Source organism: Vidua chalybeata, chromosome 20 (genome assembly GCF_026979565.1).
Source record: "Vidua chalybeata isolate OUT-0048 chromosome 20, bVidCha1 merged haplotype, whole genome shotgun sequence".
NCBI lineage: Eukaryota > Metazoa > Chordata > Aves > Passeriformes > Viduidae > Vidua > Vidua chalybeata.
Window position 1 is genome coordinate 6,741,993 of NC_071549.1, and position 23,644 is coordinate 6,765,636.

General features: G+C 52.2%; 1 protein-coding gene across 5 annotated transcripts in view; it reads right to left on the minus strand.

Moving 5' to 3' along the window:
• SMG6 (SMG6 nonsense mediated mRNA decay factor) overlaps positions 1-23,644 on the minus strand; it is a 103,785-nt gene that overhangs the window by 25,678 nt on the left and 54,463 nt on the right. For all 5 annotated transcript variants that reach the window (XM_053960825.1, XM_053960824.1, XM_053960826.1 and 2 more), the window contains exon 13: positions 17,980-18,181. In XM_053960825.1, coding sequence (XP_053816800.1) covers positions 17,980-18,181 — 202 coding nt within the window. The remainder of the gene's footprint in view (positions 1-17,979; positions 18,182-23,644) is intronic.

Genomic DNA, 23,644 nt, shown 5'->3' on the forward strand with positions numbered 1-23,644 from the left:
TTTTCGGGAGAGCTCCTCCTCTCGGGAGTGGGATGCTGAGTGCAGAGCAGGGCCCCTGCCCCGAAACGGAGGAGCTGAAGCAGAACAATAGGGTGGGGACTCTGGATGGGCCCTGACAAGTGGGGTGGGCTGGAGCAGGGGCACCAATCCATACTTTTGACTTCATTCACACTTACAGCTGCATTAGAGACATTTCCTGAAAGCACAGTAGGAAGAGAGGGGTATTCGCTCACTCCACCCTCCATCTAACACCGTCCTCGCGATCCAGCCGTGCTCCGAGAGCCAACTCTGGCCTCTGGCAGAGCTGCAGGCCAGACATTACAAGTGCTGGTGTGAGCAGCACAGGTCCCCACCCGATGAGCAGCGAGCAGACTTGGAGCACAAAGGAGGGGTGCAGCAGCCAGCAAAAAAAAAAAAAAAAAAATCAACGCAGGGAAACGCAGAGCATTGTCCAAGGTGGAGAAGAAGGTGTCAAGAGTGGGATCTGAGTGCTTGGCTTCAGGACAAGGAATGGTGCAGCCCCTTGGTGACATCAGATGAAAGGAGGCCGGTTGTCCTGTAAAGGAGGGCAGCGACAGCCACGCTGCACAGGGGCCTTGGGGCAGGAGCTGAGCCACAGCAGGGCGAGCACAGGCCGTGTCCCCAGCACGTCATCTCCCGGCCGTGCCATGAGCTGCACCGGGAGCAGGGGACTGGGAACGGCGCGGTGCCGAGCCCTGTGCCTGACTCACCCCGGCCCGGGAGCCTGCGCGGCCCCGGCGCATCGGCAGCCTGCATGTGGAGCCTGAAAAACAACTTTTTTTCCCCCTCTTTTCTGAAAAACAAAAAGCCAGACGCCCTCTTGCAGATCTGGAGTTACTCAGGCTGACTCACAGCAAGGCTCTCCTGGCTCTGCTGGCAGTGCCTGCACGTACCTGGAGTGGGCTGAGCAGGCTGTGCTGGTGGTGTCACACACCTGGAGCTGTGGCACTTCCCTGAGTGTTGTGACAACAGCCTACTGCAGCCAAGCTTATTATTTTCAGCTTCAAACTTCAACCATTTTTGGTGAATCCCCGAATGAAAAAAAACCCCAAAAACCTAAATAAATTAAGACTATAATTTTTTTTTTTTTTTGTAAATGGGAAAAGTATTTCTTTCATTCTCCCATAATACGAATCCAGCAAACAGGAAAAACATGAACCCAAACCAAAGCTCAGACATCACATCTGGGGAGAGACCAAGCATGGAAAATTTTAATCCAAAGGTTAATGTTTGGGAAGCTCCGAGTGTGTGAAAAGAGGGGTTAGATGGGTGCTGCTCCGCGGCTCGAACAGTTATTGCCGCCAAGTGGCGGCTTTCAAACGGTGCCTGCCTGCCCCAGCCCAGGCACTCGGGGTCAGGAGCTAAAATAGAAAACAACTGAAATCACTGGAAGCAAACAAACACTCAGATCAGATGCTGGAAAAGCCAAGCGAGGAAGGAGCCAGCAGCAAGAAATGCAACTCGAGCCCTGTGACTGGGAACGGCCTCCTGACTCGCCCTGGGTGAATCGCACCAAACCACATGGTGCTGGTGGCCCTTGTGACCCTCTCCTGCTCCCCCACCCCCTCCTGTGCCACCTCCAAGGTCACTCGACAGCCCTGTGACACCCCTGTCCCAACTGTCACCTCCATCTCCTTTACTCACTACTCCGCAGGTGACACTCTAGAGGTTGTCACACCTTGGGGCTTTTTCCACCCCACACTTTTCTCACCAGAACCATCATTTCCTGCCCAAGGACAGAGCACCCAACTCTTCCCCTTCCCCCTTCACCCCACCCCAGCAGAAACCCCTCCCTGTACCTGCCCAGAGCAGCATCTCTGCTGCTCTCCTGCACACTCCACCCTTGCACCCCGAGCTGCTGGGCTCCTGCACCCCCAATCCTGCAGCAGCTCTGCCCTCTGAGCATCTCATGCCCCCATTTTCCCCACATCCTGCCTCCAAAATGCCTTTGTCTTCATCTTCTGCATTAGATTATGCCCTTTCCAGACTGCTCCTTCCAGACACTAGAAATCTCTCATCCCCAAAGCTCCAACAGAATAGCATCCTAATTGCCTTTGTTAGGGATGGGGCCATGCCTGTAAAATTGCCACGGCTGCTGTGAGGCCGGGCCGGCACTAACAATAGCTTAAAAGCTCCAGGAGTTCAGCGTGGAGCCCTCCCACACTAAACCAAACACAAAGAGAAGGGACCATGTGTCTGCAAAGGCGGCCGTGGCAGGTGGGTCGGAGCCCGGCTCCCGGGGCTCCCCGGGGGTGGGAAGGGAAGGCACGGCCCCGGCAGGCGTGAGAGCATCCGGCAGAGCCACGCTGCATCCCGGGCCGGGAGGCTTCCTGCCATCAGCCAGGGCAGAGCTGCTCCCCGGGGCAGCAGGCGGGCTCCAAGGAGCTGCAGCACCCCTGGGCTGGGCTCTGCGCTTGCCACAAGGGCTGGGCTGCTTCTCTCCCAGCTCCTGCCCAGGCAGCTGCTCCCTGGAGCCATGGGAAGGTTTGATTTTTCTGTCTGAGACAGAAAATGACTGTGACCTGCTGCAGAGCAATGAGTGACACCTCCTGAAGAGTTGGGGTGTCATACATTGCTGCCCCCAAGGTCATGGTGCTGGACAGAGAAGCATAAGGATGGATGATGGAGTTCAGCTCCTAATATTCTAATTTTGAGGCTGCTCGGGGTGTCAGGCTGCTAGGGGACAAAGAGACACCGGCCAGAGAGGAGGAGAAGGCTTCAGCTCCTAATATTCTTAATTTTGAGCCTGCTCAAGCTGTCAGGCTGCTGGGGGACACAGAGACACTGGCTAGAGAGGAGGAGAAGGGCAACAGTCATCTGTTAGCAGAGAATCACTGCAAAAAAGATGGGAAAAACATGAACTAGTGCATAAAAATGGAAATTATTCTTTAATAAACCATTGGGTAAGGTAAACCCAGCTTAGGACCAGTGTCTTGCTTGGCTGAGCCCAAAATCCAGGCACCTCTCGCTCCCTGACCACACTCTGCAGGTAAAAAACATAAATCTGCTGACAACTAACTGCAGAAACATGGAGATAAAAATGAAAAGGAAACAGAAGTGAGGCTGAGGGAAAACATCAGGAACCTCTGTAGATACTGAATATCTCTCTAAGCTTAGCCCAGAAATAGGGCTCTAAAAGCACATGCAAAGCACCTCATTCTGGGCAGGGGAAGGGAAGGGTGATGCCAAGGGAAGACCCCGAGGATCAGCTGAAGGGAAATTGTGGCAGGGCTCACCTGCAAAGGCAGGGGAAGTGTGTGATGAGAAACGTGAGCAGACCAGGCTGGCAAAGCCTTGGCTCAGGAGTGGGCTCCCTCAGGGTCTGTGCTCATGGAAGCATGTGCTAGCACGCTCAGAGGAGTCCCAACAAAGGCCAGGCAGGCGTGCTCCAGCTGCCCATGGACCATCACTCCTGCTCCTCATCCCTCCAGCCAAGGGGGAAAATGTAATCAGAGCAATTTCTATTAGCAAGAATATAAAGACTTGGAAGCTCTGGGCTGTCTCTTGACAACTAATTAATTACCAGGTAGCATCCCATTGAAGCTGCCAACACAGCACACACAAGTTCCAGCATGATTTAGGGAGAGGGATGAACTTTACAATAAACTCTAGAATTTTACTTCATCTCCCGCCACCATCTGAGATCCTGGGGGAACAGGAAGGGGTGGCAAGAGGCAAAGTCTGAGGCCATCTGGGATCATCATTAACTCCTTCACTCGTGGCCTCTGAAACAAAAACGCCGCCTTTGCTGTGAGCAGCAGCTTCCAGCCAGATGAGCTCCTTGGATGCTCCATTTCTTAACTGCTCTTCTGCCAGTTTCTGCCACCCCCATAAGGAGGACACAAAGGGACAAAGACTATTTGGGCTGCAGAGGCTGTCAGGGAGAACAGTGGAAGCTGCTACCCATTGTGATGTGCCAAGTTTTGTCAGGACATCTCATTAAAAAAAAAAAAAAAAAAGGTAAAAAAAAAAGCTAGAGTTGAAGATTAGGATGTGTGACCTGTCAGGGAGCTGGGCTTGGGCAGCCAGGACCAAGAATCTCAGAATGGTTTGGGTTGGAAGGGGCCTTAAAGATCACGTGGTTCCAACCCTCCTGCAACTAAACACTCCCATTATTCAATATAAACCTCATGGCAGCACCATGAGGTCTGAACTAGGAGACAACACATGAAATCTGAGGATATTTAGGGGCAGTCATCCCAACATAACATTTCTCAGGGCTCTAGAGTCACAGGGAAAGATGGGAGAGGCTGTTCAGCACAGCACAAATGGCCTGAACTACCCAGTTTTGTCTGCACCCAGGGTGGTATGCACAGGGGACAGTGCTATGTTTGAGGACAGCTTTGAGGAGCTTTTTTACATATGTCAACTCTCCCACCACTTGAGACAACCCAGGCAGCTTTTTGGGAGCAGAAGCCCCCATCTCCCTGCTCCAGGCCACAGCTCTACTGGTGGCCACGGATTTCTCCCTTAGACACCAGCACAGCCACAGGTCATCTCGCTCAGGTGCAAATGTTCTGGGCTAAGCCAAAACATTTCTTTTCTTTTTTAGATTTACTTGATGTAAGTCCAAAAACTGAGATGACATCAAAGGGCCCATTGAGCAGATCCCCTCCAGAAACACACGGGGACTTTACCTCGTTAGTACAAACACGGTTCCCCTGCAGACTTCCTGGGAACAGCTGAAGCAGCACCGCACTTCAAAAACCAGCCTGCACATCACAGGGCTGGGGAGGAGCTCAGTTCTGGCTCAGGATTGTTGTCAACCCTTTCAAAGCCCACATAGGATCACACACAAAAATTGTCACGGCCCTGGGGGGAACAACTTTCTCTCTGTCCCCAGGATATGGGCTGTAAAGGCAATGGCAGGGCAGGAGCTGTCACAAGGAGCAGTCAGGGAGGGCGTGAAGCCTGATGTGAAGGAGAGGAAGAGAAGACTTAGAGGATGGATTTACCCCTGCTGGGACTGGTCAGTGGCTGTTTCCCATGAGCTAACAAGAGGAATGAATGTCCCTTCAGGATTTCAAACCCGTGCCAAGAGCCCATCTCTCTCTGAGGGATGGCAACTGCCAGCAGTTCTGTCCCTGCTTCAGTCCCCAGCTCGGATCTGCCACTGGCTGGGGTCTGAGGTCACTTCCAGAGGGACACAGGAGACCTGCAGGAGCCCAGGCTAAGCTGTGGCATGGAGTGACAATCAGGAGATATGCTGCTTCCTGGAAGAGTTGGAACTGATGTGCAAATAATGGCAGAAAAATGCAGGGCAAGGGAGGGTTAGAGAGAGATTAGTCTGGGGCACACTCTGGGAGATACACAATGTTAAGTATGAGGGCAAAGGAAATGAAAACTGGAAACTCAAACATAGTCAAGAATCCAATCCCAGCCTGGGCAGGAAGTTTACACTCTGCTTCTAAATATACATGTTTTTAAATCAACAAGCTTTCTTGTTCCTCAGCTCTACTGTACATCCACACGGGAGAACGAACCGGATGGAGGCACTGCCAAGCTCTCCTGGCGAGGTGTCCTGTCCACAAGGGACACATCCCTGCCATGCCCCAGCAGGGAAGCAAAGGCTTCCCTGCTCCTCAAGATGCTCTGGGAGAGCAGAATTCCCAGCTCCAAGCTCGCAATGCCTTGCAGGCAGACTCTCCTGTGCTCTCCAAGTGCCTGTGGACCATGAGGAGAAGGATTCTGTGAGCAGGGCTCAGCTGTGGTGCCTCCTTCCTCCCTGCTCTCTGGCCATTGCATTCATGCTCAGCAGCCAGATAGTCACATATTTTTTTTAATTTGATATAATTATCTCCTAGAAATTACTGTACACAGCCTCTTGGGATCTAAAGCAATTAAGTGAAGATAAATTTCTTTCATGGAGCAAGCTGTCAAAGGATGAAGCAATTTCATTCCCCATTTGAAGTGGAAGCTTTGGGTCATGCATGGTTTATTTGAAACAATGCCATCACCTAAAGCTGCTGATCTTATCTGTCTCTCTCTGTCTCTCCATTTCAAACTGCTGAAGATGTGCAGCGTGGCACTGCCTGAAGTGATGACATCTGGCACCAGGCCAGCTACAGAAACAAGCTGCTCCTCCCCGAGCCCGAGTGCAAGAGGCCAAACATTCCTATTAAAAAGGGGGAAACCGAGGTGAAATCTGGGAAGAGCTGAAAAGTGGGAATCCTGCCTGAGGGAACGAGCTCCAGGAGGAGCGAGGTGCCAGCAGAAAGGGGTGGCACTGCCCAAGACAGGATGGGGCATCTCTGAGGGGCAGTGCTGCCAGGCTTCCTCTTCCTCACCAGGCTGCCCTGAAGCCATGTAAACCAAGCTTCCAGGATTTTGTCACGAGGAGGAACAGCCCATGCCCTTCAGTCTGTATGAGGAGAGACATGGCAGGGTGGAAATTATATCCCATTAGCACACGTGTGCTAAGTCTCTCAAAATTTCCAGCAAATTCTCTCCTGTCCTCACACTTCACCATGCCAAGATGTTTCATTTTGCACAAAAAAAAAAACAAACAAACAAACAAACAAAAAAAAACCCACATAAGAAATGAACTCATTTAAATAAACCATTCTCCAAAGTGGTGGATTTTATCCTGGAAAGGGGAGGATGTTGTGGAGCAAAGTGTGGCTGTGGTGAGGGCTTTGCTACCTCCACAGGGTCAGAGATTCCAGAGATTCCCAGGAAGAAAGGCATGTTTAGCAGGTATTCCATACTTCCCAAATGAGGACATCTGGAGGTCTCTCCTTCCCCACATCAGGACAGTCACTAACTCAAGTCCCAGGGAAATTGGTGAGGATGCTCATGTCTGAATGGAAGTTTTATTTATAAGTGTGAAAACAGGCAAGTTCTGAGCAAATTCAGCTCCCACGGCCCGGACTGACGAGAGCATTTCATCCACGAGGCTTCAGCAAAGCTCAGATCACTGCTGATTAAATCTTTACTCATTAAAACTAAAAAAAGTTACTGGTACTAGAGGGAGCTAATAATAAAAATTGGCAATGGGTGCAAGTTCGAGAAGCATCTGGGTGACTTAAGAGCGCAAAAATGATCTTCAGAAGTGACCTCAGCACCAGACATGTGGCATGTCACCGCAGCTGGGAGGTCACTGCAGCAGCTCCAGAAATGCACAGCAGCAGGCACGTCCCTGACACACCCTGGGGAGCTGCTCCAGAGCCACTTTTCCATGGGAATCACACGTGGAACAAGCATCAGGTGAAGTGACACGGCTCTGCAAGGATGGAGCAAGCTCCATCTTTTTCTGTGCATGGATATAAATCTCCTTCCTTTCCTAATAATGGCTGCTATAATAAACATGGCATCGTTTATGCTTAAGATAAATACGGAACCAGAATGTAAATCTGTTCTGCTGTTCACAGAGCAGGCAGGCAGTAACTCCTCAGAAAACACATTTGTCTTCATCCTCAGAGCTTGTGTTTATATGTGCATCTACCTATTCCAAGTACAATGAAGGTTTGGGAAAAGTTTAAAAAAAAAATAAATCAATGAAATGACTACAAAAAGAACCATAGTTGTCACTATTCAGAATATATAAACATATAGATAAATATTTGTTACATAGGGTGGTGAAAATGCTTTATGGAAAATGCTGGTATGTAAAATGTTAAGGCAAATTTTGTTAATTTAAATAAATTATGGCTTTTACCCTTATGTTTAAGGAAATATATGCAAATATGTTATGGGGAAAATGCGATTATCTGCTGGATTAAATATCCAGCATTTTTCATGTCCCACCACAGACACAGCCAAGCCAGCAGCAGTCAAGTTGCTCATGTGGGGTCTGTGTTTGGGAAGAATTTTAATGCTTCCCAATGAACCTTCCCTTAGTACCCCCTCATCTTCCTAAGGGACACGGGTGGCCTGGGGCTGAGGCACTGGCCTGAAATCCTGGGTATCAGGGGTTTGTTCTCATCCTGAAGCCAAGGCTTCCTGTGGGACCAGCTCGGTCCCTCAGCCCTGTGTACCTCTGTTGCCAATCCCTAACAAGGAAATTGCTTTTCCTTCTGTCACAACGTGTTGTGGAGATACGTTCATTAATGCCTGGGAAGCGCTTTGACTTCAATGACTTTGAGGAAAAAAAAAAAAAATCAATAAATAAGATTATGGTGGTGTGTTCTTCTCTCTAGGGCTTGGGATGTGACAGCAGGAGGGCACTGAGGGTGACAGCTCTGTCCTGCCACGGCAGCTGGGCTCTCCAACCTCGCCCAGCCCCAGCCCAGCGCTGGCAAACGGATTTGGCATCCACAAAAACAACACAAGCTTCAGCTGGGAGCAGAAACGTGGGGAGCAGACTCCAAGCTCAATGACAGAGGTCACCTTCCGTCTCCCATAGAGACAGAGTAGATCCCCATCTGTTATTTGGGCTGACCACTCCCTGCATTCCACCCCGTCCACTTCTTTGGCAAGCTCTGCAGGACGTGGATCTTTCTTATTCAGGATAACAATGAGGAGTTATTAATTGGGTCTTTTTTCAGGTTTCCTGAGGTCCTTCCCATAGCTGCCTTGGTGGATACCACAGCCGTCCTCGCCTTCAGATGGGATTGAAGCATTTCAGCTGGGCAAAGACAAAACAGTGCCATGAAAGAGGGTCCCTCTAAAGCTGAGCCTTGGGCAGAGGCCAAGAGTCAGGTCAAGGACTGAGTTTAGTACCAGAAAGAAGAGTCTGAGCAACGGCAGCGTATCCAGCTGGCAAAGTTGAGGCAAAGATGCAACCCCGAGTCCCAGGGACCTCTCATGTGATCCAAAGCACCTCAATAACACCTGAGCAGCACAAAGATTGTCTCAGGCCACGCTTCATGCCCAGGGACAGCTCAGCTAGCCAGAGCAGCCTTTCCATTTCCTCAGAGTTTCTCTGGGTAGCAATAAGAGATGGCTCATTGGGAGGGGATCCAGCATTAATGGTGTTTTAATGAGGCCTTTCAATACACTTATAGACTAATCAGCAAATTCCACAAGGTCTGGGCTCTAATATGTCATTCCAAGTACACTAAAGCTGTGGCAATACCTCTGCACAGCCAGAGCTGTGCACTCTCTGGGCCTGATGTCCTGCCAAGAGGTGGCAGGTTTTGTGCTATTTGGGTGCTGGGGCAGCAGAAACAAGGCCACTTCCCACTGCAAAATCCCAAGGGAAGTGAAGAGTGCACACAGTGTGCTCCAAGGAGGTGCTGCACATGGTCTGACTCTCCTTTCCTAGGTCACTCCACTATTCCCAACTCCAGGAACACATGGTCAGCGAGTTTCTTGAATAGGACATTTCCCGTTTCCCAAGAATCTGTGCTGAACCTCTGGAAGCAGTTTTTAGGACAAAAGGACTAAACACAAGTCAGTTTCCCATCTCATTACACAAACCTGGCCTGACCATGACACAAGTGAGGACGTTGGACAATGAGCGTCATCTGATCTGCATGGAAAGATCCAAGCCCAGGCATGGGACAAGGCTGATTTATCCTGTCAGTCTCTGCCTCGAGCTGATGATCCCATCTCACTTCCAGAAAACACTTTAAAAGAGCCTTCAGCTGACACCAGAGCCAAGCTGTGCAGGGCTGGCTGAGCAGCCGACACGTGCTGGGGCACGTGCACAGCTCACACCCTGATTCACTTGGAGCTCACACTGTGGTTGAAGCGCCCTGTCCAAGATGAGCCTGGAGGAGAGGCAGAGGTGCATCCAAGGCTGGGGAGGAAGGCATGGAAACATCACAAGCCACTTGAGAAAACTCCCCACGCACTGTGGTAGCGCTTCTTCCCTCCCCATGCCAGGAAAGAGGCATTTCAGGGACAGGGAAGGATGTTTCCACCAGCTGCTGGTTCTTCCCTCCCTGCTCCCCCCTGCAGGAGATGGGGCTGCCTGGAAGGCAGCACCTTGTACTTCCCTGCAAGCTGTGCCCAGACCACAAAGCCACTCTGCCTCTCACTGTCACAGGGGTGAAGAGAACACGTGTAACTGGATCTTAACACGTTGGCAGGTGGTTCCTCACCTCGCAGTGTGACTGCAGTTCCCACACACAGCCCTCAGCCCAGGACCAGGCAAAGCAGCAGGACCCCAGCTCTGTACGGGGGGGGGGGCTGCTGTTTGATCTGCTCCTCCTCGCCACTCTGCCTGCCCAGGGCTACAGCAGGACCTGTTCACACTTGGCTGTGGCCAAGGGGCTGCAGGGCTTTGAACTCCTGCTGCCTCCAGCGCCGTTTCACAGCCCGATGCCACGGCCGTGCGTCAGCAGCCCCGAGCGCTCGGCACGGCCGGGGCGAGAGGACGTGAAAAGCTCCTATGCCCCAGAGACTGCAGTGCACAGGATACGGCCTGGATTAAAATCTGGTCAGCAGAGGTCTTAAAATGTCAGCGTAAACAGGAGGGCAGTGCTGGCGGGGCCACAGGGAAGCTCGCTCAGGCTTATGCTGCTTAACAATAGGTTCAATGACCTGGACAAAGAAAACCTCTCCTGATAAAGCCAGCAGATTAGACACTGCCTCAAACCCTCCCCTCCCGAGGTTTCAAGAGAGCAGCTCAGTAACAGGCAAAAAGTTGGGATTGCTCAGTCACTTACTTAGGAACAAACCCGGTGCTATTTACCACAGTTAATGCCAGATTGTGCCTGCAGGAAGGAGCAAAGGCTGCAGGACACTGGGAGTGTCCATGGGTATAGAGGGCAGTGGGACAGCACAGTGTCACCTCCTCCTGAGGAGCAACATGTGGAGGCTGGACAGTCACAGCTCAAACACACCAGGAGAGCAGCTCAGGGAATCCAAACCATGCCCGAGACTGTCCTGCCTCTCACTCCATCTATTCAGCTTATAAAAAACAGGATGGGAACTGGGGGGACTTGGGACACATTTACATATCAGAGCTAGAGCAGCAACCCACAACTTCCAAACCTACAGCAAAATTCAATTATTGGAAACTGAGACAAAGCAAATTTAGCTGGGAAATAATGCATGTTTAAAACAGAGACTGAAACTGGGCCTGGTGACAATTTGCTGAGGATCCTGAAGGGTTCTCAGCCTTCCAGAATCAAGGGTTTGTGCTTTCTACAAGACCTGCTGTTGGAAATTTCCTTGTGGTTTCACGAGGCAGAAAAAACCAGTGGAGATGGCCACAGCTTCCCCAGCTGGCCAGCATCCGGGGCTCTCCCGGGCTGGATTCCCCATTCCCAGAACCGACACACACCACCGTGGGCTCCTCTTTGAAGAGGGGGTTTCTGACCTGTACGTTCCTCCCAGAAGTTCCCCGATGTTCAAAGCACCTCGCTGACAGACAGGCAGGTGTGCCTGTGACAGTGACCACCTCCCCAAACCCAGTGTGGGGGCGGAGGGGAGGGGGTGGCCCCCCAAACACAGCCCTGGGCAAGGCACGGGGGAGGGCTCCCAGCCCAGCTGTGACATTTCCTTTCACCTATACCTGTACAGCTGTTTCCTACAGGGCTGCAGCCTCGAGTGAGATGTGTGAGGCTTCTGTAGGTGCTTGGGAACAAGATGGAACAGAAACGCTTCACACCTGGCCCCAAAATTACAGCACGCTGGCAGGTGGCCAACATAAACTGGCAGAGTACCAGTTGCAATGGACATCAATTAAGCAGCCTGTCATCCTCAGACTGCAGGCTTTGCTTTTTGTGATCTGCAGCGCTCCTTAAGCCTTCAGCAGCACCAGCACTGGAGTTTTCCAGATGGGATCATTTCCCGCAGATTCCACTCGCTAGATTTATTGCAGTTTTTTTTTTTTTTTCTTCTTTTTAACCCACCCCCCCCTGCCTTCAAGAGGCTGAACTATTATTCCACATTGCAGATTTCTCCAGTGCTGGATTCAGTGTCCTTGTGCCGTGCTAGTGCTTGTTTGCTATCAGTTCCCTTCACCTTCAGCTGCAGAAACTCAATTTTAAGAATATCCTCAGAACTCTCTTGTCTTAAAAAGTGATTAAAAACTGAGGCCAAACAATAACTGAATAGGATTCCTCTCTGGAAGATGCCCTGCACAACCCTAGGAGATGTTGCAGCAGTCGCTGGGACAGGACTCGTGCCCATTGCTACGATGCTGCATTTAAAACAGCACAAGTCACCAGAGTTGCCTCCTCTGCCACCCAGACCTGGGGACATGGACTGAGCCTGGCACTTCCCCACTGTGCTAAAGGCACCTGGCAAAGGCAGAGAGAGGCTCCCACAGTGCCCACACAGCCCCTGGCACTCGTGGTTCAAGGTGATGCCAAGGACAGCTGAGGAGTTCAAAGCAGGTGATGTTCCCCACACTACCTTCATGGTGGCATAAAATCCAGCCTCTCCTCCATCACCCCGTGACATCATCTTCCAACATGGCCCATAATTTAGTTTAATTGCCTTTTACAATCCAAAGGCACCACATGAAAGGGAAGGTCGAGGCTGGGATGGAGTTCAGATACTGGTCAGAAAATGTAAACATCTCTTACTCTGCTGCCTCGGGGCTGCCAGCTCCTGCCAAGTCCCTGCTCCGAGCAGGGCTGCCCGTGGCAGGGATCTTTCACTGCTTGTTTGGAAACCAAGGCAGGCAGGAATGGAAGGAGTTTCTCAAGGATGACTCCTCATTGGACTCTCCTACTTGGGGCTCCGATCTCTGCTCACAGTTTCCCTTTTCCTCTCTGGACCAAACTCCAAGCTGGAAGCTCTCGCTCTCATGGGCTGAGAGCATTTGCCTGCCAGCTGGAGGGAGATGCTCCAAGGCTATGGAATGGGAATATGGAAAGGATGCTGAGAAAACAAGTTACATTTGCTCACTGGGGTTTTCTCTCTGCTTACAAAGAGTTTGTGCTCTCAGAGCCCTGGTCTTGCTACTTTTTCTCTGTTGCCTTGCAAAAAGTCCTCCCAAAATCACTATAGTGTGGCCACTCCAAGGTGGATTTAATCCCTGGCGTTCCAGGAGTCATTAGGTCTCAGAAAGGACAAAGAGTCTGGTGTTTAGAGGCATGACAGAGCCCAGTCACTCCAACAGCTACTCCTCCTGGGCTTTTAAACCTGGGGCTCCCTTTCCAAGAAGCATCAGACATGACTACAAGCTGCCAAGAGATCTCTGAGAGTCTTAGGAAGACTGAAATACCATAAATAAGTGAAGTGAATAACAAGACAGCACTAATTTTAGCCCAAGTCTAAATAATAATTAGCTCCTAAACAGCTAATCCAAAGGCTACTGCCCAATCTTGAGCATGTTGGGGCAAATAGAGAGAGGGTCACATTTGAACTATCCACCTGGGCTGGACAGTGCAGAGGAAGGAGATTTGGGATTTCTAAGGAGAATAAAGCTTGGGATTTAGGCTATCTGCACTGACAGGTGAGTGAAACAAGGAACAGCACCAAGTGTGGGAAGCTCACTGGCCACCCCGGAGCAGGAGGAGCCACGCAATACCCAGCTTGTAGGTCTGGCAGTAAAATATTGCTAATTAATTTTCAGAGCCTCATGTTTTAGGGCTTTCATTTGCCTGGTGAGGTGAGACAAGGTTGAGACCAGTTGAGTGGTGAGTATCTGAGACAGTCCACTCCACACATGAGCATGCACACGAGGGAAAGGAAAAAAAGTGCCTTTCTGTTTGAGAGGAGGGAACCACGGTGACTGGCCCTATAAGCACATGTATTAATCATGCACCGTCTGGTTTTAATCCACACACTGCTGATCCTGCGTCTCACTGTATTGTTATCAGGGGAAGGAGTATTTCTCCTCAATCTTATTCACCAGCCAAAAGCTTGAAAATGCAAAAAACACATTTGTGAAGTGCCTTCCCAAGGACCCTGGGCCCCGGACCTGGTGAGCTGGGGCTGCTGCCTTTTTATTGGCGTTTTAAAACCTTTTATTAACGTGTGTCAGGGCTGGGGGAGGAGAGACAGGCTCAGGTTTCAGGACCCCCCATGCAGAGAGGTTTATTGTGGGAAGGGACATTAACACTTTCTCCTCCACATCTGCCCATGGCTGGGGCATGTGGCAGAGGGTGTGCTGCAGGCACAGGCCTGGGGGATGCACACACGGAGCCCATGAAGAGCTTGCAGGGATGAGGGCAATCCATGCCTGCAGAGAGGGAACCTCCCTGCTCTGCTCCACATCAGGGATATCTGCAGCCCTCTTCCAGCTTTGCCACGAGCTCCATGGGGTCACTGCAGAGCAGGATGCTCCCGAGACAACAGCATCCAGCGAGAGCTGAGGAATCCAGGACGTGCCCCAGGTTCCCAGGGCTGCACCCACGCACCATCACCAGGACTCTCTTTAACCTCAACACGACCCAAGTGTTTTCCATTAGCAGCACCATGACTCCACAGCTGCCACCTTCCCCCTTCCCGACCTTAACTCAGCCATGCTGCTGCTCCCTGCTCTTGCCTCGGGTCCAGGGCTGGGTGAGGGAGGTCCTGGCAGTGTCTCCTTGGGCTGCAGAGGCTGCAGACACAGCTGACAGCTCAGGCACCAGGCTGCATAGTTTGCTGCTGACTGGTACGGTCGGTGGTGTTCCATCACACAAGCTGCAGTGGAGATGTGCCCAACACACACACCCAGGAAAACAACTCTGAGTTCTGCTCACCCCAGAGCCAGCTTTTGTTGGTTACAGCTCCAATGACAGTGCAAGAGACGATGGGAAGCTCTAAGTGTCCCACTGGCTCCAGCAGGAATTCGAACGCGCGGATTCATGGCAGCGAACGGAGTCAGAACGTTTTCACTCAAAATAAGAGCCAGGCCAAATGCTCAAAAACTCACTGAGAAACTCTGGCTGAATTCTGCACTCCATCTGCTAAATGGGATGTGGAGAACAAAAAGGAGTGGGAAGCACAGTGTTTGTCCTATACAGCTTACAAAACAACCACCCTCTTGGTAGAGCAAAGAACCCAGCACCATTTTAAGCCCAATTCCTTCTAGTTCTGCCTTTCAACAGATTCTTTTCCTCTGAAATGTTACAAATTAATTAAGATGCTAGCGGGTAAAAAAATGGGGTAAGGATTTGGAGCATCAGCAAGCAAGGTGAGATATCCTTGTAGTAAAAGCCAATTGCCTCTTCCTAGCCATGCAAGTGGTAGAAAAGGGACCCAGAGTCACTCTGGCACACCAGAACCCACAAGATATTCACATTGTGCCATATAAAGAGCAGTACATTCTCATTGCCTCTCCAGCAAAGAATCTCGGCTGAAAACTGGGCCAAGACTGAGAACACAACAGAAAGAAATTTGGTGCAAAAAATAACTCCTGCTAAAAAGCAATGAAAAATCAGTATGGGAAAAAAAAATCTGTGCCAGAGAGAGTTGCTCTGCTGCCATTCATTGCCTGCTGGAGGCTCAGGGACACAGATCCCAAAATGCCACCATGCTCAGCACAGACCTTCCACTGCAAACAGCCCAGAGATGCATCCCACAGGCTCAGGATGGTTTGGGTTGGAATGGATCTTAAAGACCACCCAGTTCCAACCCCTTGCCATGGACAGAAACACCTTCTACTAATTGGAGCAGGTTGCTCCAAGCCCTGTCCAACCTGACCTTGAACTGATGAACTGCCAAGGAGCTGGATTCACCTGGGCTTTGCATGCTACAGGGAGGGCAAGGAGCAGATGGTGGAGTGGGGATGGCACACAAGTTTAAGTTGGGTTGGGGGATTCTTTTCTAGAAAGTGCCTTTTTGTATCTTGCTCACAATCACTCCCATGTGGGTTTGTGCCTCTCAGTCCTGGCTGGCTCTGCAGTGCCTCTGCAACACCCCGCTCCTGCAGAGCCCAACAATTCCTTCCTTAATGCTGCAGAGGGATAAGATTTGTGGAACAGGGCAGTCACTTGATTGTATTGACGCAGTTGCCACTCCAGTCTCTTTCTAGAGCGTTTCCAAATGGCAGAAAATGGGGGAAGTTCATCCAAAGAGGTCACTTTGCCTTCTATTCCAAGGTGTTTACCTCAACCCAAGTTGTACCTGGGAGAGTCACCCAGCTTGCTTTTAAAATCTCCAAGGCTGGAGAGTTCCTCAAAACTCACTAAGGAGGCTGCTCTCAAGTGCTGAACTAGCCAAAGGTATGAAACCTTTCCTGAAGTTTCATCTTAATCTGTTTTGTTACAATTTCTGCCTGTTCCTTCCTGTGCTTTTCAGCATGGAGCTGGAGGACACCTTGTTCTCATCTCTGCCTTTTCCCCAGATTTCCTTTAGACTAAAAAGCCTCAGTTCAGCCAGGCCCTTCTTGGAAATCAGGCTTTTGAGCTCTCTTTTCTAACTCACTGTTCTCCCCTTCATCCTCTCAGGTGTCCTCTGCACAGTGAACATGCACACCTACTCTTTCACCTGTCTGACCATTAATAAAACCACTGGTCAGAAAGAAATAAAGGGTACAGGCACAGCCAGGCCTGGCTGTTTCCCTCTGGCATCAGTGCTGCTTTTTCAGCAGAACTGAGATAACACCATGCCTGATATTCCTGAATTCCTGGGTAGCTGGTGCTGAGCTGTGAGGGCACCAACTCCCACCCGTGGAGTTGTGCAGTTTCTTTACAAATCACCAGAACCAAAGGGAGCTGGGACGGGGAGAACTCAGCTCGGTAGCTCAGGTGTAGCTACAGGACAAAGACACAAAGATGAGTGCAAGTGCCTGGCAGGGCAGGTAGATGGCACTCCAAATAAACTGGTGTGTGGTTAGAGGAGGCAGAGTTCGGGGAATACCGACCCCCTCCCACACGTTACAGGGCATCAGAGCTGCTCAGCCACCTCACCTGCCTGCTGGGGGCTCTGGTTTGTGGCTGCTGGGAAAAGAATCTCTGTATAGGGACACTTGGATTGTCCCCAGCAGAACCCCCGTGAGGCCACCACACACACTGGGCAATCCTTAGGGCAGCAATGGCAACTGCACACTTCTTATTTTAACCCTGACAAATAGAGCCTTGAAAATTCATGTTTCCACAGACACTTCCTGGACTAAGCTGCTTCCCCAAACTGAGAGGGCTCCTGGTTTTACTGGGAGCCTGTGCTCCCATGCTGCAGGCAGTGCTGTGAGCACAGGTTGGGGCAGACAGAGAAGTGAAACAGAAATTTGCACCTTTGGGTCCCTCTGTGAGAAAGGTCCTGAATTTCTCACTGTCATTTCAGGACAATGTCATGAAGAAGAAGTGGCACGGGGAAAGGCACCTTGCCATTGTCACACACAGGCTCTCCACAGAAACCTGCTCTGCATCCCCACTTCTCCTCCTGGAGCATCAACCCCTCAGGGAGGGGACACTGCAGCTTCCCAGATGAGCCACGTTTCTGGAGCTGCAGTTCTGCCTCCGAGCAGGAAACTGTTGAGAGCCATTCTCATCCTGCCGTGCCTCCAAGGGCGTGCAAAACAAATGCCATTGTGCCTCCTCCGTCCCCCACCAGGCTCAGACACATTCTCCAAGTGCAGCCCCCAGATCCCTCCTGGCCAGGTGGTGGCAGAGAGCAGACCCAAAACCCCACATCAACAAGGGAACTGATTTCATTATTCTAAAAACAAACAGCCAAAGGAAAGTTCAGCCTAGAATGGGCTCCTAGAGCAAAGAAAGGAAAATAGAGAGCGGGCAGTGGGGAATGCTTCATATTCCTAAAAGCCTTTTGTACGTTAACACATGGTGTCTGCTTCTCTCTAGTCACCTATTTATCACTCTCCTCTTTAGAGAAGGAAAAAAGTCCTGGCTGCCTTCCTAAGGCAGAGTTTTGTGGCCGGGGGGAGGGGGAGGGTGCTTTAAGCATGATGCAAACCATTTGGAGTGCACCGAGAGCTCTGCCAACACAAGCTGCACTATTTAAACAAGTGAGGAAATGATCGTATATACAACATGCCAGCGAGCACACACACACCAGAGGAAGTCGAGAGGGGTTTTCATGACACAGAGCTGGATGTCAGCGGCTGAAAGGTCGATATTTTCCCTTAACACCCTTCTCAATGACTTAATCGTGTTCCGTTTGCACAGAAAACTTCCCAAGAATAAAAGTCTGGAGGAATCGAGGGGGGATGTTTGGCCTACTGCTGACCTTGTCCGAGGTCCTCTCCACGTAGCAGGGCTCCTGGGGGGCGACCAGCAGGGGAACGAAGCCCGAGAGCAGCCGATCCTCTTCCAGGCTAAGCAGGGCAAGGTCGTCATCTGGGTCCTTGTACAAGGGCACCTCCGACTGATTCACTGTGGTCAGTATGTTACAGAAGTCAGCCAGCGTCGCCCACACATCTACTGAGACCCTGGGAGAACGAGGAGAGACGTGAGCAATTGAGGGCTGGAATGCGTTGGGAGTTGCCTGCAATGCTGCAGCGAATACCAGAGAGGTGAGGCGAGGCGAGGCACGGCACCGCTGCTGCCCTGCCCCGCGGGACGGCCCCGGCGCAGCTGCGCTGGCACCGACCCCGCCAGGGACCGTGACCCTCACCCGCCAGCGCTGACCCCGGCCGCCGTCCCCCTGGATGGGGACAGCTCCCGGGATGTCCCCTTCCCGCTGCTCTGCCCACCTCTGCCCGCGGGGAGCGGCTTCCCCGTGCGGTGCGGCAGGAGCCCGGCTCCTTCCAGATGTTGTTACTCAATTTTAAAGCCTGCTGGAAGGACAGAGCAAACACTGAAGGAGCTAAAGGGGCTCTTGAAGGGCTCCAATCCACCCTGGGGGGCTCCAGCCCAGCCTGGAGCATCCTCTCCTTCACACAGCTCTTATCTGCTGTGACCACGTGCTGCAGCCACAGAGATTTTCACAGCTAAACCCCAGCCATGGGGGGTTAAAGCCGTGTTTGGCTTCTGGCCGTGGCCATGTCTCACGTTCCCAGAGTGGCACTGATGTCCAGGGTGCAAACACGGGAGCCCTGGCCCGCTTTCCACGCACTCCCATCACACATCCCCACGGCTGAGCACAAGCCAGGGAGGGCCCAGCACCCCAGAGAGAGCCAGTGTGAAGAAAGCAGGGAAACAAGGAACAAGCATGGGGGTACTACAGCTGACCAGGCTGCATTTCCCCCTCCTGTTTCTACAAACACTCAGATTGGGGTTTTTTTAGGATGTAAACTGGGATTTAAGTAGGGAATAGGGGAAACTGGGGCTGATGTGCTTCTGGTAGGCTGCTCCTCCAGCCCACACCTCTGGAGAAACGCACAGGGAATGCAGCATCCCCGGGGGTGCAGCAGTGACCAGTGCGGGCCGAGGCAGCCCAGGGCTGGAGGGAGGCCCCCTGCTCTTTGAACTGCTCCAGGTGGACAGAGTCTGCACTGGGTTATTTACGGGAATCAATGTACCAGGAAAGCACACTGAAATGAAACATCTTGTTTTCAAGAGCGTCCTGGGAGCCAGGCAGAATGAGGAGCCATTAATCAAAGCCCGGCACGTAATCAGCACACATGTAACGCAGAGTCGCCCACGTCCCCGAGCCAGCCCTAGCCCACGTCCTGCAAAAGGAGAAGAGGTCCTTCAAAACCCTCTGGTCACAGGCACCAGGAGCTGGGTTCATTCACAAAGCTCCATCGCTTGGCTCAGCCAGGTCTGGCTGTCAGAAATGTTTAAATATGGAAAAAAATAAACAGTTGCAACACGTTTTTCGGAGGGATCTGTCCGAGGCCCTTTGTGATGTAATGGGAAACGCTGCGTTTGTGCTACCAGCTGGAAAATAAACAGAGCTGCGAGGGTTAAAAGGAACTGAACTTTCCACGACCCCTATCTGCAAAAGAAGAAAATAATAAGAGGAATGATCCACTGCCCCACAACCCTGATAGTTTATCCTCCGGCCCAGGCTGCAGAGACAAGCACCGGATGTGATAGGGCTGCTCTGGGCCACCTCCAAGGCGAGCTCTGCCCATGGGAGATGCACAGGGCTTGGGAGGCTCAGCCTCCCCCAGTGCCCTGCTGGCAACTGGGCTTGGCTGCCTGAGGCCAGTCACATAGCACTGGTGGGGCCCCACGGCCACGAGGGCCCGCTGGGATGAAGGAGGTGCAGAGGCATCAGCAGGGAAGGAATGGGAAAAGTGCCCAAAACTGCCAAGGAATGAAAGCACTGGTGTTTTGGGGACAGGCAGAGATGCAGGGGACATTTCCAGGGGGCTGGGACAGCCAGGTGTATGGGGCCATGCTGAAGGAGAGGGGAAAGAAACACATTTGCAGAGAGCTCACCCATACTCCCAAAAAGCAGAGCTGCAGGCAGGGGATAGTGAGGGTGAGAGGGAGGTAGAGGGCAGTGGCAGGATGCTGGGCTGGACTGGGATTCACTTCAGGGCCAGGGTGGTGGTGGCAGGTGTATCAGCACAGATAAAGCACAGGGAGCATCTCCCTCCACAGGGCTTGACATCCAAAGTCAGAAAAATGCCACAGGAACAGTCACTGAGCTGGCACTGCTAATGCCCTTGCAGGCACCCAGCCCAGCAGTTCCCTTTCCTCTCTCCCCTAGCAGCACTGCCAGGCAGGGCACCCCTCACCACCCCTGAGTGTGAGAGCAGCCCCTGTCACTTCATCCTTCACCTACAGCTTGACAGTGCCTTGCCACATCTCCCATTTGCCCTGGATGTGACAGATTCCCACCCCGGGCTCACTTCAGTCAAACCTCAGACTGTGCTGGCTCCCTGGGTAGCCAGCTCTCACTGCACTGCTACCCCAGCAGCACCCTGCAGAGCCTTCAGAAAGCCAAGAAAGAAGCAGTGTTGGCATTTTTCCCTGATTTTCTCCTGTGATGGCAGAGGCAGCACTGCAGAGATCAGTTCTGACCATTTTCTGCCACCCCCTCGGGTGCAGCTCCTCCTCTGCAGCACATCTCCCATCACTGCCACCACCAAGATCATTCACCAGCTGCTACTGCTGGCAAAGCCAGCGAGGACAAACGGCTCACACTGACACCTACGGCCCTGGGAATCTCCTGCTGGGACATGCACTCGCCCTGGAAGGTCACACAACACTTGTGAGCCCTGTCAGCCTCCTCCCCACTGCCTCGGCCCAGGACCACTTCACGGCCACCCCCAGGCATTTCTGGCTTATGTCACCCCACGGCGCAGCAGTGCCGGAGCCTCTGTGCAGAGCCCAGGCAGTTCCAGGTGCCTGGAAGCTCAGTGCATGCACAGTGCCACGGCTTCAACATCCCTCTGCAGAGGGAGGCCCCAAATTACTGACACCGAGCCCAGGCATGCAGCTCCCAGGTACAGGGACGAGGCTCCCAGAGCTTTTAACCGAGGAAGCGAGAAGGGGGTGAGCGTGAGGTCTTTCCTCGGAACGGGGGTTCATTCGCTTCCCCACAGACACATTTACATTTGCTTATTCCACTAGGACAGGAAAAAAAAATAAGAGTTAATTTCTTTTTTATTGCCTCAGGATTCCAGGTTTAATGTAGCTGTCAGTGTGAGCGCAGCCCAGCTGCAACGCCGACGGACACGGCCCGGCCAGGCAGCGGCGAGAGCCGCGCAAGTGCGCGGCGAGCTGGACCGCGGCCCTGGGGCCGAGCGCCGCCCCAGCGAGCATGGGGAGGGCTCCTGGCAGAGATGATGCCCGGATGGGCATCACCACGAGGCAAAGGGCACACAGCAAAGCATGGGGAGAGCAGAGGATGCCAGGGCGAGCCTGATGCTCGCCAAATCCCCGTGCGGGACGCCGCCATCCTCACCGGGGGCGCGCGCTGCCTGGTGATTAATATCAAGCACAATGACCCCACGTTACAAGCCTGCGGGGGCCTGTGGAGGTGGCCATTTCCTGTGTAATACCAGCTTGTTTAAACACTAACATCCAAACTGCACAGCTGCAGCACAAACCCGGAAAGCGCGGCGCAGAAGAAGCCCTGCATTGTGTTCCCAGCCGCTGCAGAGCCGCGCTGCCGTGCAGATGGCAAACGCCTCGGGCCGCTGCTCCCGGGGCCGGGCACTGCTGGCTCCCGGTGCCTGCCGGATGAGCTGCTCTGCATCTTCCTCCTCCTCCTGCCTTTCCTCTCTCCTGGACCACATGAAGCTGAACTAAAAGCGGCTCCTTTGCAAGGAGCAAAAAGGGTTGGCCACGGGAGCTCTTCCCAAAGGCCTTCACCAGCCCTGGTCTGGGCTCAGACAGAGCAGGATGAGGTGGTCGCAGCCCTTCTGCATCAGTGATTTCCCCCACTCTGCCCTGCACATGGTCCCTTTGGCCAGCCAGGCATCCATAAACCCATTCCTCTCCCAGGAACCCACCTCTGGAGCTTTGGAGCTCTTTACCCAGGAGAAGTGCAGTCTCCTCCCAGCCACCCTCTGCTTTGCCACAGTCTCCTTCTCCACAGAGACTTTTGGCTTCTCCTTTGGTTGACTTTATCTTCAATCTCAGCCAGGTTTACACTACTGAGACACCTCTGAACCCTGGCTTTGATGTCTCGATAGGGAAACTCTGGTGGCCAGAGTTACTGAGGATGAGATCTGCAAAAGGGATTTTCCATTTAGTCTCCAGCACACTCCAGCAATGTCTTGGCACCTCTGTGCAAGACTCTGTCCATCCCTCCCAGTGGGAGCTGCCATCTCAGTGACACTTCTCCACAAGAGCAATGTGATGAGAGCAATCTGGCACATCTCTCTGAGAAGGTAAGCTCTTGAATGTGCTCACAGCTTTTGGATTCAATTTAATACTTGGTTTAAATTAACCATTTTTAAATGCTTGCAGACAGTCTCCACAAACTGAGAGGCCCTTGGTCCCGTATGGAAGGAGCACTGATTCACCAGGGTCAGCCCTGCAGCAGTGTCTGTCTAGCCAGTGGCTTCCCCATCAGTTATTGTGCTTCATTTAGCAGTGGATTAATTGTGGCAACAGAACAGAGCAAGGAGCAGCTCTGTCCAGCCCTCTTCACCCTCCTCCCAGCCATATGTCCCAAAAGGGGATGGAGTCACTTACACAGCAGTCTCCTTGGAGATCCACCTTTTGACCAATCTGCTGCCAATATCTCTGCCTTAGGGGATCCACCCTGCTCCCTTTTTCCCAGAATCCCTGCTTTTACACCCCAATCTCTGAAATTCACTCCTGGGGACATTTGGTCTGAAAGATGCTTCTTCAACTGCCTTAAACAACCACCTGCAGAGAACTCGACACAAGGTTTGCCATGAAACATGAAGACAGAAATTAATTTTAAGATACAGAAGTGACAGCTGCTTGCTGCTAGGAGACCTGGCAACACCTGGTTCAGACACACAATTCCTGAAGCACTGAAGCAGAGATGTCCAAGGTTAAGTTTAGCTCCTATCCTGGAAAGACATGAAGAAAGAGTCATGGAAAGCTCACTGAGCACCTCTTCCAGGTGAAGGACACCTTTCACCTCTCAAATTCACACAGAGAGGTAGTTAGGAAGTCCAACAACTGAAAATCTGTTCCAGGGCATCACCTGAGCCGTGATGACCATGCAGTGTGGCCAGGAGCTGGAGGAGTGCACCAGACCAAGAAGGGTGGATTTGGGGAAAGATGGAGCTTCTTGCTTGGGTTGAATTCAAGACTGCTGAGCCCCCAGGTAGGGAGAGGCTGCCTGCCAGGAGCCAGGGTTCATTCCCAAGCTCCCACCAAGAAAAAGGACCCTGGAAACACAGCCTCCTGAGCCTCTCATCCCACTCCATGGAGCCCACTCCTGCATGGCTCACATCCATCTGCTGGCTTTCGGCAGCGCTCACCCCTCACACCTTTCCCTCTGCCTCTGTCCAAGGGGGAAAGCAGCGAGCTGAGGAATTTGGTGTGGGGTTGGTTTTGCTTTTTTTTTT